At 33.8% G+C, this 17,817-nt stretch overlaps 1 protein-coding gene across 1 annotated transcript in view; it reads left to right on the top strand.

Annotated features, from left to right (window-relative positions):
* Positions 1–17,817, top strand: part of LOC134247316 (dedicator of cytokinesis protein 3-like) — a 53,231-nt gene that overhangs the window by 27,208 nt on the left and 8,206 nt on the right. Inside the window, exons 27-42 of the mRNA XM_062729683.1 lie at positions 768–792; positions 890–1,017; positions 1,208–1,321; positions 3,433–3,642; positions 4,060–4,125; positions 5,257–5,349; positions 5,570–5,664; positions 5,801–5,879; positions 5,987–6,146; positions 6,383–6,531; positions 6,640–6,728; positions 13,487–13,585; positions 15,601–15,661; positions 16,951–17,193; positions 17,388–17,497; positions 17,669–17,810. Of these exons, the coding sequence (XP_062585667.1) occupies positions 768–792; positions 890–1,017; positions 1,208–1,321; positions 3,433–3,642; positions 4,060–4,125; positions 5,257–5,349; positions 5,570–5,664; positions 5,801–5,879; positions 5,987–6,146; positions 6,383–6,531; positions 6,640–6,728; positions 13,487–13,585; positions 15,601–15,661; positions 16,951–17,193; positions 17,388–17,497; positions 17,669–17,810 (1,863 nt within the window). The remainder of the gene's footprint in view (positions 1–767; positions 793–889; positions 1,018–1,207; positions 1,322–3,432; positions 3,643–4,059; positions 4,126–5,256; positions 5,350–5,569; positions 5,665–5,800; positions 5,880–5,986; positions 6,147–6,382; positions 6,532–6,639; positions 6,729–13,486; positions 13,586–15,600; positions 15,662–16,950; positions 17,194–17,387; positions 17,498–17,668; positions 17,811–17,817) is intronic.

The raw sequence follows: 17,817 nt of genomic DNA, 5'->3' as shown, positions 1-17,817 counted from the left end.
CTGATAGTTTGATTACCATGGATATGTTGAAGTGATTTCTCCCAAATCATATATTCTCTTTACATTCATGATTTAAATGTCATTTCATTATATCTATTGTATATTGTTTCAGACACAATAAATCACATTATTTTATTCTGAAGAAATCTGAATTGGCTTGCTAGCTATATTACTTACAACAGTTTATATCAATATTTATTTGTGTATCTGTTTTCATTATACATGTACTAGTATAAATATTTTAATTAGAATTTATATAATTTTTCTGACAGCTTTGGGATATTTGTTTTGCTGTACAGGACTAAATATCTGTGGTGTTGGAGTCTTGAACAAGTGTTCATACAAAAAATTATATAAAATTGATTTTTTTTATAAATTTTTATTTGATACACTGAGGGTTTTAAAATAAGATTAACAATAAGCTATATTGTGATACCAAAGGTTCATATGTTTTATGTATATTTAAGGAAAAGTATTTCATCCAAAATTTTTTCAAACTGTAATTTTTTGTTTTAAGTGTTGTAAAATTTTATATTAAGGAAAGAGAGACAATCACATTTTATGTAAAAGGCATTTCTCAAGATGGCTTTGCTGTCCAATATATACGGAAGTCATTTGAAACTTTTGTTGTGATCATGACCAAGAAGCAGCTTGCTGACTATGTTAAGGCCGTGATTTCTAAACTGCCACCCCTACGGGAAATCTCGGAGGACGTAGCCAGGAACAAGAAACATGGAGACTTCTTTTAAGTCTGTCCTGACCCAAAGTTGATGTACCTATTTCTGGATGATGGTAAGTAAAAAGCTTATAAATACTTTTAACAAACCTTTCTCATATAGTAGCTTAATTAATTGTCATTGATCAATCCCTGTATGATGTTGTGTTACAGAATCTCGCAGTGTTATGCTGCCCTTATGTTTGAGTCATGTTAGGCAGTGTCTACATCAGAAAATGTTTCTACAGCTTGTGACGAGCACGATCGGAGACATACTGGACAAGTTGTTCACACTCAAACAGGTACTCGAGCATATCCCTTTCACTTAGGAAGTTCTTAATGATAGAAAGGGTGTTTATTTATCTGATTTCTTACATGTATTCCCCTTTTTTCCACCTCATTAAGTGCATTTTGAATTTCTGTATGTCAAATATTTCAAAAAATTCAACCAATTCCGACGTGATGATTATATTTTGCTCTGTTTTCTCACAGGAGAAGGATATGTCTGATGACATTGAAATGTTTGCCAAATACATGTTTCCTGTGATGGTGGATACGACCTTGACCTTAAGTGAGAAGGTGGTTCCCCACTCCTTTTCTGTGACGGTAAATCATTACATCAGTATCTGTATGTTTTATTGTGTTAGCGTTGATGGGTGTTTTTTCTAACTTTTGTTTGATATAGTGCTTCTCCTCAGTAACCCTGAATCAGTGATTTTTTTGTCATTATTTCTAACTATAGATTGAACAATTGGATTATTATAAGGAAAAAGAAATTTTGATATTGTTAAACTTTGCTATCTCAAACACTGATAGTTTGATTACCATGGATATGTTGAAGTGATTTCTAAGGCCCAAATCATATATTCTCTTTACACCTTGATTTATTGAAAATTGCCAAGTTTTTTTCTTAGTGCCTTTGAGTTTGAGGTAGCCAGGTTTGACGGAAAAATAGTTGGAAGCACTTTAAAGTTGCTGAATTTTAGCTATATTACTTACAACAGTTAAATATCAATATTTATTTGTGTATCTGTTTTCATTATACATGTACTAGTATAAATATTTTAATTAGAATTTATATAATTTTTCTGGGTCTTATGGGATATTTGTTTTGCTGTACAGTTACTAAATATCTGTGGTGTTGGAGTCTTGAACAAGTGTTCATACAGAAAAATGTTAAGGAAATTGATTTTTTTTATAAATTTTTATTTGATACAAACGAATGTTTTAAAATAAATTCTGATTAACAATAAGCAGCTTGTGATACCAAAGGTTCATATGTTTTATGTGAGTAAAACGCCAAGAATATTTCATCCAAAATTCTTTTCCTACTGTAATTTTTTGTTAGATACAGTGCTTATAAAATTTTATATTAAAAAGAATACAATCATTCATTTTGTGTAAAAGGCATGGTATCATTCATGTTTTTCTGGCGACTTAGTCATAGCTATCTCAGTCATATATACTGAACGACATAAGGAAGGATACACATGCTTCTTGAAGCTCTTCATTCATAAAACAGACTCAAGAAATGTAATGATTTGAACAGAATTGATGACATATTTGTAGAGTAAGGTGTGTGTTTCATATACAGTGGACCAAATTTAGTATCATACAGTGTACCACATTACAGTAGTCCCAAACATGGCAACTTCTTTTAAGTCTGTCCTGCTCTTACATTCCAAAGTTGATGTATCTATTGTCTTTGGTTTGATGGTCATTAGTAAGAAAAAGAGAAAGAACATTTCATACTTGAAAAAAAGCTTTACACTTTAAGCTTTTAATTTCTTATTGAAGCCATTAGGTGAAAGCTAACTACCATGTGCATGTACATCTCTTATTGAAGCCCCAGATTGAAAAGTATAGGAGTGTAGGTAGTGCTCACATTCCCTCTAATTTTAATCACAGTTCCTTCATTTCTAGATTGAAAACACAACAGTGACTAATTTTTCATGCTCTTGAACACACATAAAGCCTTTTTATTTGAAAGATTACCTGCTAAATTAAGCAGAAAAAAACATGCAAAATTCCATGGATTAATGATTTTTGATAGCTTAATTGACTGCTTTTCATTGCAATAATCTAACATGAATAATATAGTGCTGGATTAAACTTTTGGTAGCAGGGACTTACAAATAGATTTTTAAGGCACTTGTCCAAGGGCTATTAAATGGTCAAAATTCACTTGTCCTTCCTGAATTTTGGCTTGCCCCATCAAAAACTAATACTATATTTATAAATATTAAAAAAAAAAATTTAATAAGTCACTTGCCCATGGCAAGTGATTGATAAAATTTCACTTGCCCACCCCTAAAATTCTCTAGCCCTGGGCAATGGGATTTGTCATCCCCTGGGTAGATTGAAAATTGAGATATAGACATATTATGAGGGGGAAACATGAGGATAACAAACAGTAATCAAGATTAACAGTTATTCAAATTAGAAGGAGAGCCAACATGGACCTTTAAAAACATCAGAAGTGGATCAGGTGCCATAGAGGAGTAAACATTCTTTGTCTACAAATCAAATCAACTGGGAGACATAAAGATTTTTTGTTAGGCAGTTAGAAAATGACAGTGTATCCTTTCTTTTGTCATTGAGTATATACTGTTTATTATTACACACTAGCAGTTCTTTGATGTTGAAGGATATGTTTCTAGTCATTCCTACATGTTAATGACTTCTGTGTAGAGCTTTGATCTGATACATTGTTGTAGCCCGCTATATCACCACAACAAGAAACGCAAGATTTTGACTGTGAGGATGAGGAGGTTCAGAAAAAAGGAAACAAACGCCAGGTCGACCGCGATCGCCGCCGCACTCTGACGGGAATTAACTTCTTTACCTCTAAACCAAGACCGCCCTCCATCTCAATGCAAACACCTACTCATACATTGAAAACTATCGATAGTACCCCAGTCAAAAATGTAGGCATTCAGATTCCATTCTAATTTCTACTTTATACAGTTAAACAGTTATTGTCAACATGTTTAGAGTTAATACCTGCCAAAAATTGAATATTATCTTAATTATGCAAAATTTTGAATTGATTAATAACAATATTTTGTATTGAAATGATTTTGTTTATAAATTATATGTTCAATTAGTTATCACATTTATTTAACTAAAACATTAAAATATCAAAAGTTTTTTTTTAATCACATTAATATTTGGATTAAAACTATTATAAATCAGATTTCAGTTGATTTTAATGAGTAAAGTGAGCTATATGGCTATCATGCCCAATAAATGAGTAAAATTGAGAAAACTTATGAAATTCCATTCCTTAAGCCCTTTGTTAGTGAGATGCTTGTTACATTGTTCATGCATTCATTCATTGCTAGTTGGAGGTGACCGATATCTTCAAGAAAAAAGTCCCCACATTCTCCATGGAAGACCTCGGGCTGAGTGTAAATTTCACTTTGAAATACGCATGATAACGCAGGACAACTCTGCTGATAAAACGCATGATAAACACAAGACAACACTGCATGATAACCACAGGATAGTTCCTGATAACTACATGACAATGCTGCTAATAATATGCATGATAACTATAAGAAGGGCTGCTGCACACGTTGTCTTGATTTTAATGCTTTTTCTCAGACTTTATAAGCATTCTGACGATTTTCTTGGGAAATATTAAGGTTTTTTTTAACATATGTTTGATGCATTGATTCTCAATCCTTTTTTTTTCATTGATGTGTTATTGTCTGTGCTTTTGCTGTTGATGCAATGTGCCAAAATTTTTACTTGGTCTGTCATTTTCTGATTTTCTTATTTGCTTCTCTTGGAATATGATTGACAGTACATACTTAGTATCTTTAAGAAAAAATGTCCAAGTGATACACATATACAAGACCTTAATGTTTCAAATAAATGTATCCTAAAAATGTACCATATATATGTACAAAACCATCTGCAAGACATTACTCCAATGCATAATCTTGAAGTTGAAAAACCATTATTTTAGATAGATGAAGTACCAGTTGGTGTGTGCATTCAAAAAATGTATGCAAGGTCAAACAACGGGATTTTTTTTTTTCTTTACTGACATTTAAGAGAAATGCAACACACTAACATTCATCTTTTCTACAAAAATACCTGAATGACTGAACTAACAATTTGCTCCATACAACACGATTGCTAGATGATAGAATGACAGTCTGTTCTAAAAAGTTTTCTAGTAGAAGGCAATATGATTACAATTCAACCAAAGCTAGTATAGAGTATTGGGTAAAATCAGAGACAATCCATAGTAACATGTATAAATCTTATAAACTTAAGGATTTTTAAAAACTAAATGTCAGAATTATCTCCTCTTCACAGAAGGTCATTGCTTCTTCAAATCAGATAAATTTCTTGTAGTGTATGAAAAATTTGTTAAAGAGAAAAATGTCAACTTTTAGAGATGTGTGTTTTTTTTTACCAGTGTCAATAAGAAATACTGGATCTGCAGATCAAATTCAGTTTAGGCTGCCTAAGTAGTGATGCAGCTCTGAAATTACTAAAAAGGTAACTTTGTATGGCTGTCATTTTAGGGAGAAATGATCTCTTGTATGGCTGAACTGTTGAGACTGATGGACCACAGACAATACAGTGTCATCCTGAAACCAACAACGGTCCCACTCAGGGTAACTGTCAAAGTCTTCTAAACACACTTACATTGGCAAGTAAAGCATTCTGGAATGAATATACTGGTATCAAAGTTATCATGAAATAATTGGATAGAAACTGTCATATATAGCTAGGCTACATACACTGCAAAATATGTTAAATAAAGCAGCTAAAACGGGATTGAAATCTGTATGAGAGTTATTTCCCTTTAAGTGAATTTTGAGATACTGTTTTTAGGAGTTTTTGGGTAAAGTCCTGCTGACCTTCAGAGAGTTGATCAAAGAGGACTTATTCCCCCCGGGATGGACAGTCATGAGAATGGTCATCAATAAGTAAGGATCTGATCTTGATTTGTAGCTTATATAAAGAGTTGGAAAGCTCTGTTTGTGACTTTTCATCATATTTAATATTTAAAAGTTACATATATGTATGTATATTATGGTATTACATTTTATTACTTTGTTTAAGTGCTCTATTCACTGCGATTGAATACTTGTCTTCATCGCTCAGTGAACACTTCCTGAAGAAAGATCAATTTGATATGCAGGTACCTACTTGCTTTACTTCTTGAAATAAACCAGAATTTTTAAATCGAAATGTGCATTTTTTATAATTGTATAAGAGATATAAAACCTGTGTTTTTTCATTTATTAGCTGTGGAGTCACTACTTTAATCTGGCGGTAGCCTTCATCACTCAGCCCAGTCTACAGCTGGAGCGGTACTCTGACGCCAAAAAACGCAAGATTATCGACCGGTACCAGGACATGAGGATCCTAATGGGCCAACAGATACAGAATCTCTGGGAAAACCTAGGTCTGTCTCACAGTCTGGCATGAAGTGAGAATGTTAAGTTGGGGGAGGGAGGGGCTAGGAAAAATTAAGTGTGTTTGAGGGTTGCCATGACCTTGAAATAATTTTGATCAGTAGAGGTGGGAAGGGCCTTTTTCAAATGCATTTGATGTTTTTAAGGAAATAAGTGGTGGTAGATCAGATAGTTTTTGGAAAAAATTTTCAATCTTTATATAAATAAGGTTTTTTTCAATGTACAGGTGCCAACAGACGACATTTTATTCCCTCCTTGATTGGTCCTTTCCTGAAGGTGACCTTGGTTCCGGAAGAAGAACTGAGGAAGGCCACCATTCCAATATTCTTTGACATGATGGAATCAGAGGTGAAAACCTGTGGAAATTTCCAGCTGGTCAGTATCATTAAAAATATCAGTTACTTTAACAAAGAAGTTTTTTTTTTTTTAGAATATTCTTTTTTCAAATCTGTGCATTTATTTTTATTTGTACTTTGTTATTAGGTTGAAAATGAGATGATAGAAAAATTGGATGAATTTATCACAACTGAGAACCTAGGAGACACAGATTATATGGCTCTGTTCAGTACAATGTAAGTAAACATACATCAGTAACATTCCCTTCTGTTCAGTACAATGATAACACTCTCAAGTGTTCAGTACAATGTAAGTAAACACAAATCAGTAACATCATTCCTCCACTGTTCAGTAGAGTATAAGTAGATACACATCCAGTAAACACTAAGCAACAATCAGTTCTGAAATCTCCCTGGTTGAAAGATTATTGTCAGTTTTGTCTTACTTTACATTCATGTAGCTATTGGTTTGTGTCACTTTATGGGTTGTGAGGAAAGTCAAATTGATTTTTTTCTATAGTGGAGTTGGGGAGGGAGGGTTGTGTAGTGGGAATATATAGAGGTTGTTCCCCTTTGTAACTGTTACTATAGTTATATGGTGTGAAAACAAAGTAGTACAAGACTACATTGTATTATCAGTGTGATTAATCTTTATGACAAGATAGAGGTTTTTCTCAACATGTACACTAGAGAAAAGTATCTGTACTTTTCTTGTTTTAAATCGAGTTTTAGTCAAATGAGCAGTCCCAATGAGTGACTTTGTTAATAATGTTTATAATTTATATCTATGTAACATATTATATCTAGCCTCTTTACTGTAATTGATTTGGGTAGAAAATAAATTTCACATTAAAAAAATTCAGATATTTTTTCATGGCTGCTTTTGTGCTGTATTTCAATGGATTTGTTGTGAAACATGAATAAAAAAAAATAGGAAGCCAATCAAGATTAATTTTTTAGCAAGGACGGTTAAAATTAACATTTTAATATATTCCAATTCTAGCTATTACTTCACCTCCTATATTTCCAGGTCAAAGTGATTAATAAATTTCTTCCATAAAGACTTTATTGATATCTTATTGTTTCAGTCTCTGCTATTCTAAGGGGGGCTTTTTTTCAATTCTGAGATTGCACAAAACAGCAGGAAGTAAATTATGGCTTGTCTAGGCTGGAAGAATTAACTTGAATTCATGTATGTAAAATATAAAATTCATTTTACTATACATATGTTAAAATTAAGAATGACATGTAAATGAAACAGGCATGTAAACAGACATGTTTCATTGTTAATGTATACATTTGTAAGCAAAAAAAGTCGCTTGCATATTTAACCTTTAAATATGTTTGTTAATTATTGGCTAAAATAGTTTAGTTGCATAGCCTTGGAAAAAAAATATGTATGAATATTACCACTGTACTCCTTTCTTAACAAAGAAGGGGGAGATATTTTATTTAATTTAAGTTATTTATTTGGGTGAAACAATAAATTGAAATTATAGTTACAGATTTTAAATGAAATGGTAAAAAGTTTATAAGAAAGATAGAACAAATGTTAACTATAATGAAAAAAAGTTTATGAACAGAGGCTAAAAAGCAAAATAGTTTTGAATTTCAGTTCTGTACAAAAATTGTAATACATTAAAAGTGACCATGTAAAATTAATTTACATCTACTTCCTATAATATAACCAGTATAATATGCTAATACCTTGAGATAAAATAATCTTTGATATTAGTGGAATCAGATAAGAACTAGAGTTTTACATGCTAGACATGTGTTTTACAGAATAATCCTAATTTTTACAGCTAATTATGTTCCCCAAACGAAGTTGGGGAACATATTGTTTTTACTCTGTTTCTTATTATTATTATTCTTATTATTTTTCTTCCTGGGAAAATTTTGTCCGCGAGTGATCTTGTAAACTACACATCCGACTTAGGTGAAACCTTTTTAGGGTAAGTAGGCATGTTATGTAGATTTGCGGAATCAAGGTCATTTTGCGCGCACGTGCTTGCAAGAGCGCGCACGTGCAAAACTTAAAATGACTAATATAGAATGGATATAACCGTAACTTCTCTATTTTGTGACGAAATGTTTTGAAACTTATAATGTAAGGATATATTAGTAGTATGCACAAGATGACATGGTCAAAATAGCAAGATCGCACGCGCATGCACGTGGGCTTCGCTCTGACTGGCTGAAACTAAAGTCTCAATATCTTTTTTGTTTTTTGATAAAATCATTTGAAATTTTGAACATAGTCATACATTAGGGAGATCTACAGCCTGTAATATAAGATTTATCATGAAAGCATGTGCATGCACATGTGCTTGCAAGAGCTCGCACGTGCAACACGAGAAATGTCCAATATAATTGATACAGACGTAACTATTTAAATTATTGATGAAATGCTTTGAAACACATATTATAAGTATATATTAGAAGCATAGACAAAATGACTTGGTCAAAAAAGTAAGATCTCACGCGCATGCACGTGCGCTTCGCTCTGATTGGCTGAAACTAAAGTCTCAATATCTTTCTTGTTTCTTGTCATAAACCTTTGAAATTTTGAACATAGACCAACATTATGGAGATCTACAGCATGATATATAAGAATTTTCATGAAAGCCTGCGCATGCCCGCGTGCTGCAATCTGATTGGCTGAAACTTTAAATGGCTATATCTCCTTTGTTTTTTGACGAAATGCTTTGAAATTTAAAACATAGTCATGCATTAAGATATCCTACAATATGATATAGAAAAAAATCATGAAATCACGCGCATGCACGTGTGCTGCAATCTGATTGGCTTAAACTTGAAATGGCTATAACTCCCTTGTTTTTCAACCAAACAGGATGGGATTTAGAATATAGATAGATATAAGGGACTCCTACAGGAAGATATGTTCATCATGCACGTGCACGCACGTGCGTGCATTTAGAACGAGTGAAATGAAAAATACACTTGAAAGAGTGATTTTTCTTACTTTTGGACTAAATGCTTTAATATATTGTATATTAAAATATGTAGATAGTGTAGACAAGATGATATGATCATAACGCACATGCGCAGGGGTGCAATGCTAAAATTGGAATATAATTGGTATCCTTCTGAGAAAACGTTGTTAAAGTCAAAAATGCATAGAGTTTGTCTTATTTAATGAAGCTTACAGGGAATATGGCACCAAAAAGGAGTTGGGGAGCGTTTGGGGAACATCTGTAACGGTTCCCGTTACAATTAGCACTAGTTCTCCTTTGAGATCAAACAAACAATTGATGATATGATTATGACACCCTGTATAAGTGTGGATAAGACATCACTTTGTATTTTATGACCCGGGGTGTTAAAACATCCACACTGAGGGAAATAATTGTTTAACATGTAAACATTAAAGACAGGCAAGGTGCAATAATGATTGCATGCTGTGTTAGATATGGGGACCGGCTGCCCTATATGGGTGTGAAGTACTCTCAATTATTGCATGACAGCCTCGGGGCATCCTAGTACGACTGTATAAAGTTTCCTGACCCCTTATTGTCTGGGGTGACACTAAGATATTTGTTTTACATGAAGGCCACTTGGGATTTTTACTGTTTTAAGTATTAGGGATCACGAAGGACTGTACTCAATATCAATATTTTTAAGAGATTCTCACTTTTTTGTGGCAAATTTAAAAACCATTCAATAAAGAAATATTCGGAGCATTGAGGCCTGACATCGCCAGAAGAGGAGATTTTTTGTGGAGATAATTTGTCCTTTAATGTAAACAGAAGTTCCCCCAATTTAAATCACCATAATTTGTTATCAGCTGAAAGCGTAACCTAAGTGATCCGAGGGCCTGTATTTAGCCATTGTGAGAGGGTCTATTATACCGGTGTTGTGTTGACTCGGGATTATTGTGACAAAAACAGCGTGTCCTCGGAAAGCGTCGGTGCCCCAGCGGACCGTTAGATGCGGTTTCCCTCATGAGGAACATCATGATCCCTGGCAGAAGGGCCTCTCAGAAGGGCCTAGGGCCTGGCTGCCGGACCGACAAAAACTTCAGGTCACGGAGTAAGTCCCAGCCTAATCTGTACCCCTGGAGGAGGGGGTCCTGTTCTAAGTACCAGGGAGAGGAAGGCAGTGGGAATCAGAATCTATCTGGATTGTCTGCCTCCCAAAACAGGAGGAAATCTCTCTCTAGATTTTCAAGGTTTGTAGGGATGGAGAGAAATTTAATGCTTGATAGGGGTAGAGTAATTTTTTTAATTATTGCCGAATACAGAACTTTAATAGGCTGAAAAAAGTTTGAAAATTTCAGAATATTTAAATTTGAATATAGCCCACTATCACCTAGAGTCATATAGATTTTATAAAGTTCACCTCCCATGTCTGGTTAAATGTCTCAGTAGATATTAATATATTAATGCTTCTTACCTTTAAAAAAGATCATATTTGTTTAGTTTTTTTGTTCTTGTATACCAAGAACAAATTGTTACATTTTAATGCATTACTTGGTTTTATAGTCGGGGGGATGGGGGGTGGGGGGTGGGGGATTAAACAAATATTATATTAATACCATGCAGTAAAATTATTGCGCTAATTTATCTTATGGTGTATAATGCTTCATTGGTCCATTTTAAAATATTTTTTTTACTCTTATCCCTCCATAAACAAAATCTCATGTAATAAACTGCATGTATGTCTTGTGATGCTCTTGTCCTAAAACAGAAAAATCAATAGATTATAGTAAGATTTTACCAACCTTGTTTTACCCTTTTACCTAGAAGTTTAAGGTAGCTTATTAAAGAAGTATAACATTCTCTTTTAAGTCATGGTAGGAGCATTAATATACATACAAGAGAGTAAGCATTGCTTTGTGCCATTTTCACAGAGTGACATGTTTTATTTCTGTTTAAGATTTTCTTTATTTTGGCCTTTGAACTGAAGAAGTGAATATTTGTACAGATGTTTTCACTTATCAAATTAAAAGATCAAACACCTTCACACATAGTGTACTCGGTAGCTGTTTACCGTCACGCTGTTTGTTATTTATTTCCTACAGACCAAAAAAAAAAGTCACAGCTTTTAATTACTTCGTTTTCCTCTTGTTTGTTTGGAAGAATAGTTGGTAGCTTTGTTAAAAGCAAAAGAAAGTAAATGTCTCATATTCAGTGTGAAATACTAAAACTGTAAGGATTATCCAATTGCATATCATTAAAATATATTGTTTAATTGATTTATTTAAGGTGCCCAATTACTGGTAATTTTAGTTTCTAAGGCAGACATTTTCCAGTGGCATAGAAAGATTTAGACACTGTCAGCTGGCCAAATAAATTCTGTCCTTTCAGACTCTGCAGTCTCATTTTCTTTTTCACTATTTGCCAACCAAAAGTTGAAGAAAGTTGTGCCTGAGAGCTATTACTGGAATAGGTTGTTGTGATTTATGAATGGCTAGGGAACCGTTTCTGTGGCGGGGAGATAGGCCATTGGCAGCTCTCTCTGCTGATAGCGCCAAACAGCAGGTGCTTCCTATAGCTACTACAGAACAGACTCCAAATCCTACAACTTCTCAAATTCTACAAAACTAATGGACAGACACTTTCTTCTATAAAGACAGAACTTCTGTAGTGCAATGTAGGCTTCTGAGAATCTCCTCTCTGCTTTGCTCCACTGTGTTTGATGAGGTCTCTTTCTTATATCCCTGGGAGCTGTTAATTGATAAATTGTGAAATAGTTCTGTGGTCTTGGTGAGGATGAAAACACCTCTGATGTTTAAGTTCAAGAAATTTGATCAGGCAAAGTAAGTATAATATGGTTTAATTAACATTGATGCTTTAATTGACAGGAGGTTAATTAAGTATTTAGGATATTTTTTTTAGCTTTTGATAAAGAGTTTGAAATGCTACCTGAGTAAGTTTCTAAGTGAACTGATGTAATGCAAAACAGCTAGGTTTTGCATTAAAATTTTGTATCTCAAATTTGTTGAAATACCACTTTTTAAAATTTATTTTGAAACTCAAATTTTAAGTATTTTCATCTAGTGAAATTAATTAATTCTGAAAAATCTTGCCGATATTAAATTGAATGCACCCTGTAAATTCAAAAATAAAAAAACCCCCAAAGAATGGTATTTTTCAATGGTACACTGATCAGCCATATTGGATTAAGAATTTGGCTAAATGATAAAACCAAAGAAAAGGCAACAAATGTTATTCTTTTCTCATGAAGCAGGCGGTACTGTTAAATGACTGGAAAATAATGGAGATAACACCCCTCATTAGAATCCTGCCAATAATGACTGGAGCAGACAGACACCATGTAGTGCTGTCCCAGGCTCTTACTCCTGGGGGATCTAAGGAGATTAACCCCCAATCTAGCTAATTTACACAATTTCAATTTCAATGGCATCCAATACACAGAGTTGAAATCGTGAAGTTTGTATTTACCCTTGTTTGGGTTTATAGGTATTTGATGAGGGGACATGCCTATAAACTGAGTGGACCAGGGGAGTGTTGTATACATATAGATACATATAAAGTCCTGGGGAGTGGTGCTATACCTATAAAGGCTTTGTTCGCTTTATTAGGACTTCAGACTCTTCGTCACCTTTCTGTGGAATATAAATAATCCTGGTCTGTAGTTCTAAAGTCCATTATCTCCCCTGGGAGTCCTGGAGAAGCTGGAATCAGGACGGGATGCTGCAGTTGGCAGATTGGATTAGACCACTGCCATCTTGTATCTGACAGTAGATAGATTTGTTTGACAGGAAACAGTTCACACTTTTTCTGATTGACACATCACTAAGCATCTTGGCAAACAACAATTTCATATATCATTTTTGTGTGGATTTTATTCTACAAAGAAATACTTTCAAATGTACAAACAGCATTGGAGTGAACAATTTTTCAGTTAACCCTCAGTGTACTATATGTGTTGAACTGTTCTGCAGATTATTATGGGATTTGAACATAATTATATGAACATTGAGATAAAATGGTGAAATTTTTCCACAGATTGTTGGATAAAGTAGAGAAGGAACCAGAGCTGAAGGAGAATGGCCGACAGTTTGTCCTGTCTGTCACCAACCTACTGGAGAGGCTGCTGGACTATAGGTAAGATTTAATGGGGGGACTTAGAGAAAAGAAGGCAGGGGATGCATGGAAGCATGCTTTGTAGACCATGTCAGTACTGTTAATATTTGAAGGGCAGCATTAATAGAGAAAAACTTTTTTCTTTCACAAGATATTGCAATTGGCCAGCCAAAATGTTGGTTATATAACTTTGCATCAGGATAACTGCAATAAACTCTTAATTCCACAAGAAGGACAGGACCTTGGTCTGATTTTTTTCCCATAATTTTAATAATGTTAGTAAATATGTCCAACATCTCTCCCATTAGATTTCTGAACTTTATTTAGCAATACATACATAGATTTCTGAACTTTATTTAGCAATACATACATTGGTATATACAGTGCCTTTCCTAGTAAGTTTTGCTAATTTATGTATATATTTCCATTATCTGATTATTCTGACCATAAGTGGGATATTTTCACACTAATGAAAAAAATATCTAATATTGTCGACACATCTCTTTAAATATTTCAGAATTTGAATCAAGTTTAAAATTTGTATTTCACACCGCAGTAGATGGAATTTTATTATCTATAACTTGGACAAAAAAAGAAAGAAATAAGAAGTTTGAAAAAATTTATCAAACACTATTTTTACATGTTTAAAGAACTGAAATAACTAATAAACTAAAGTCCTTTGCACTTTTGACCATTGTAGCAATATTGAAAGCAAAACCATAACATCTATATTCCTAGCTGCAGATCTGTAGCATTATGGTTTTATTGATATTTGTCTTTGACCATAACGCTACAGATCCCGTAATGCAAAAAAAGTGCAATTTACGGCGCAATATTTTTTGTGCACTTTTGGGGAGAATATCTCCACTTTCCAGCATCGGTCAATTAATTATCTTTCAATCCTTGATTCTAGGCACATTATTTAAATAATTTGTATATTTTATCCATCTCCCAACCCTTTATTGTCGTCTCTACAAGTGATAAACTCGCTTGATTAAAATTATTTGTTAGATTGCTGAAAATTCACTTCAAGCGAGTTTATTGCCTGTAGAGACAACTATAAGTGGTTGGGAGGTGGATAAAATATACATATTGGCTACAAAATGTGTCTAGAATTAGGGAGTGAAAGGTAGTTGATTGACCAATGCTAGAAAGTGGAGAAATTCTCCCCAAAAGTGCGCAAAAAATATTGCGCCATAAATTGAACCGTTTTTGCATTACAGGATCTGTAGCATTATGGTCAAAGACAAATATATAAAACCATAACGCTACAGATCTGCAGCTACTATATTCCACAAGGAAATGTACGTGATAAAAAATGCTTCTGAGTAGTCAGTACAGGCAAAACTTTGACATCACAAGAATACAATTTTTTTTAAAAACAAAAGAAGATGTAAAAACAAAGAATATCTCCTGCCATTCATGCAAGAATTATGATTCATGTTTGAATTTACCTTGCCTTGCATTGACTATCACCTGTTTGATAAAAAAGTTCACCATATAATCAGAAATATAAATGAACATGATCTTTTTGCACTAACAGATAATTGTTAGACCTGCATTGTTAGGAAAGAAGAGGAGTGGATCAATCTTTTTAAGAATTTATACATTAAAATTCTGAAATATGTACAAAAATTATACAGCTAGCTATTGACGATTTTAACAATATTTATTGTCTCTGTTAATTAGAGGAGTCTATGACATTCGGTAGTCTAACCCTAATAAATGTGGGCGAGCTCATCATCTGCAAATAAAAATAGTTTCCAGAGATTTTTTTAAATTAACCAGTGTATTATTTTCTACTTTGTGGTGTCTGTATAGTAAGAAAAGTGTAAATTCATTGGAATCTGTTTATAAACACAAGCTGTACATCTGCCTTTAAGATAATTTGTTTCATTGTGTGTCTGTATCTGTTACAATGTGGAGCTGCAGAGTTACGTGGGTATACTGTATTATGGCCGCTTACATTCTGAAACAGCTTTTAAATCCACAAATGAAAAATTCATGCGAATATTGCTTTTTTTTCCCTTTTGTAGGCAAGTTTGTGGAGGGGAGGACTACAAGAGCAGTCACATGAAATGTACCTTCAATATACTGGTAGGTATTCAGTAATAATCATCGTAAAAATCTGCGAAAATAGTTTGTCTACCAGTGCACAGGCTCATCTTCAGGGCCAAGACAATATGACCACTCCATGAATAGCTCTTAAACTTTGTTTGTATTTTTAAGTGGAAATTAATTATAACTTTTGGGTGGTTTCTGGAATTTTAAGTTGAGATTAATGAACTACCGGGTGGTTCTGGAGATCTAGGTAATGAACCTTTGTATGCTATTGAGAGCTTTGTGAGCAATGTGGAAAATAGAAAAATTGCAGAGTTCTGTGATGCAGTGGGTTATAGCTTGGTGCTTTAGGGTGGACAGGGATGCAGGCAGTAGAAGAGATATTAAGGTGTCATGGTAGTGTCTATGCAATTTTTTATTCCTCAGTCATGAGATTTATTCTTTTATGATATTCACAGGATAAAAATATAGAAAAATTATAACCAAAGAACTTGGTCAATGATTTAATTTAGCATTGGTGCCATACCACACTTATCCCTCAGTAAGCTGTTTAATAGCGTACACTGAAAACAACATATGGTGGGCCTCTTAGAATCCACTCAACCTGCGAGAAGTTGTAAATTGTCAAACAGAATGAAATTTGATGTGATCAACTGTAGCTTAACAACTTGAAGCTTTTCTTTGGCATGGTTCATTAATTAAGTCAAAATCGTTAGACTCTGCAGGCTTCCTTTGACGACCCTCCTTAAAAAACAGAAGAGAAGAAACACATGGAAACCATTCATCTGAAAGGATGATCTATGGTGAAATACAAAAAAAAATTCACTGCCGAATTTATAAAAATAAAAATCTATTTATGAAGCCGGAGATGATCAATCCAGGTTGAATTATGTAATGTGGAATGTTTTAGCTTGTTTATAAAAAGGGAGATTGAATCACCCAGCTAATGCTCTGTGTATATGAATTCCAGTCGATCTTCCAAAAAATTTATTCTGCAGTCAATAATTAAAGGGGTGTATGATATTTATTTATTGATAATGGTAGCAGCAACTTTGTTATTAACGAGAATTTCAAAGAATTGCTATTAAAAAGACATTACGGTACTTGAAATAAGTTCTGTTTATAGCTAAACAGGAAAGGCATTCAGTATCTTTTACATATATAGCTCAAGAAAGAAAGTTGTATACATATACTAGTATTTCTTTTAGAAGTTTTAAATATATAATACTGCAAGAGGTATAAATGCACCTTTACTATGATGGTTTATCCCCATTCTTTATTTATACTTACATAGTTATAAAAATAGTCAAAATATTTTTTCATAGAATTTTTACAAGGACAACACAAACAAAGAAGAGATGTACATTCGGTACATTAAGAAGCTGTATGACCTTCACCTTGCTGCTCAGAATTACGTGGAGGCGGGGCTGACCCTGAAGTTGTACGCCCAACTGTTACAGTGGAGGGACACGATGAGGAAGGAGGAGCTAGACTACCCCAACCAACCGGAGTGGGAGAGAAAGGAGAGGGTCTACCTCCAAATCATGGACTGCTTCGACAAGGGCAAGGTTAGGGCTTATACAGAATTATAACAGTGAAGTTTAGTATGGCACAGTAAGCAATTCAGTACACATTCGACTAAACTTTCTTGGGTCCCACTTTTTGCTTTTATTTTCCTCTATAAACTGATAAATGTCCTTTGAGTTTTAGATTATGTAATAGATGGATATGTACCATAAAAAAAGTGTTGAACCTTTTCCAGGTTTGGGAGTATGGTATTCCTTTGTGTAAAGAGTTGGCAGAGGTCTACGAGAAAAAGTTTGATTACAGGAAGCTGAGTAATGTTCTGGCAAGTACACTTCCAGGTCAAAGGTCAAATCTGTCATTCATCAACTTTTTTGAAACTGGATAAATTTCATAAAGAATGAAAATTTAATGAGTGAAAAATGTGTCCTATCTAAAGGTTCTTGTTTTCCCTTATGTTTATAAGTTAAAGATAAAATGTAACTTATTAATCATTCTGTTTTGCTCTTGACAGGAAAGACAGGCAAGGTTTTTCAGTAACATACTGGATGGGGTCAAAGTTCAGGAGGAGGGGCAGGACCGACCTGTCTTCTACCCCCGACAAGAACCGACCTACTTCAGAGTGGCGTACTACGGACAACTCTTCCCACTCTTTGTCAGAGTGAGTC

Source organism: Saccostrea cucullata, unplaced genomic scaffold (genome assembly GCF_032062105.1).
Source record: "Saccostrea cucullata isolate Sc308-1 unplaced genomic scaffold, CSIRO_AGI_Scuc_v1 ctg61, whole genome shotgun sequence".
Lineage (NCBI taxonomy): Eukaryota > Metazoa > Mollusca > Bivalvia > Ostreida > Ostreidae > Saccostrea > Saccostrea cuccullata.
The sequence above is the reverse complement of the archived record's forward strand: the minus strand, read 5'-3'. Positions and strand labels throughout refer to the sequence as shown.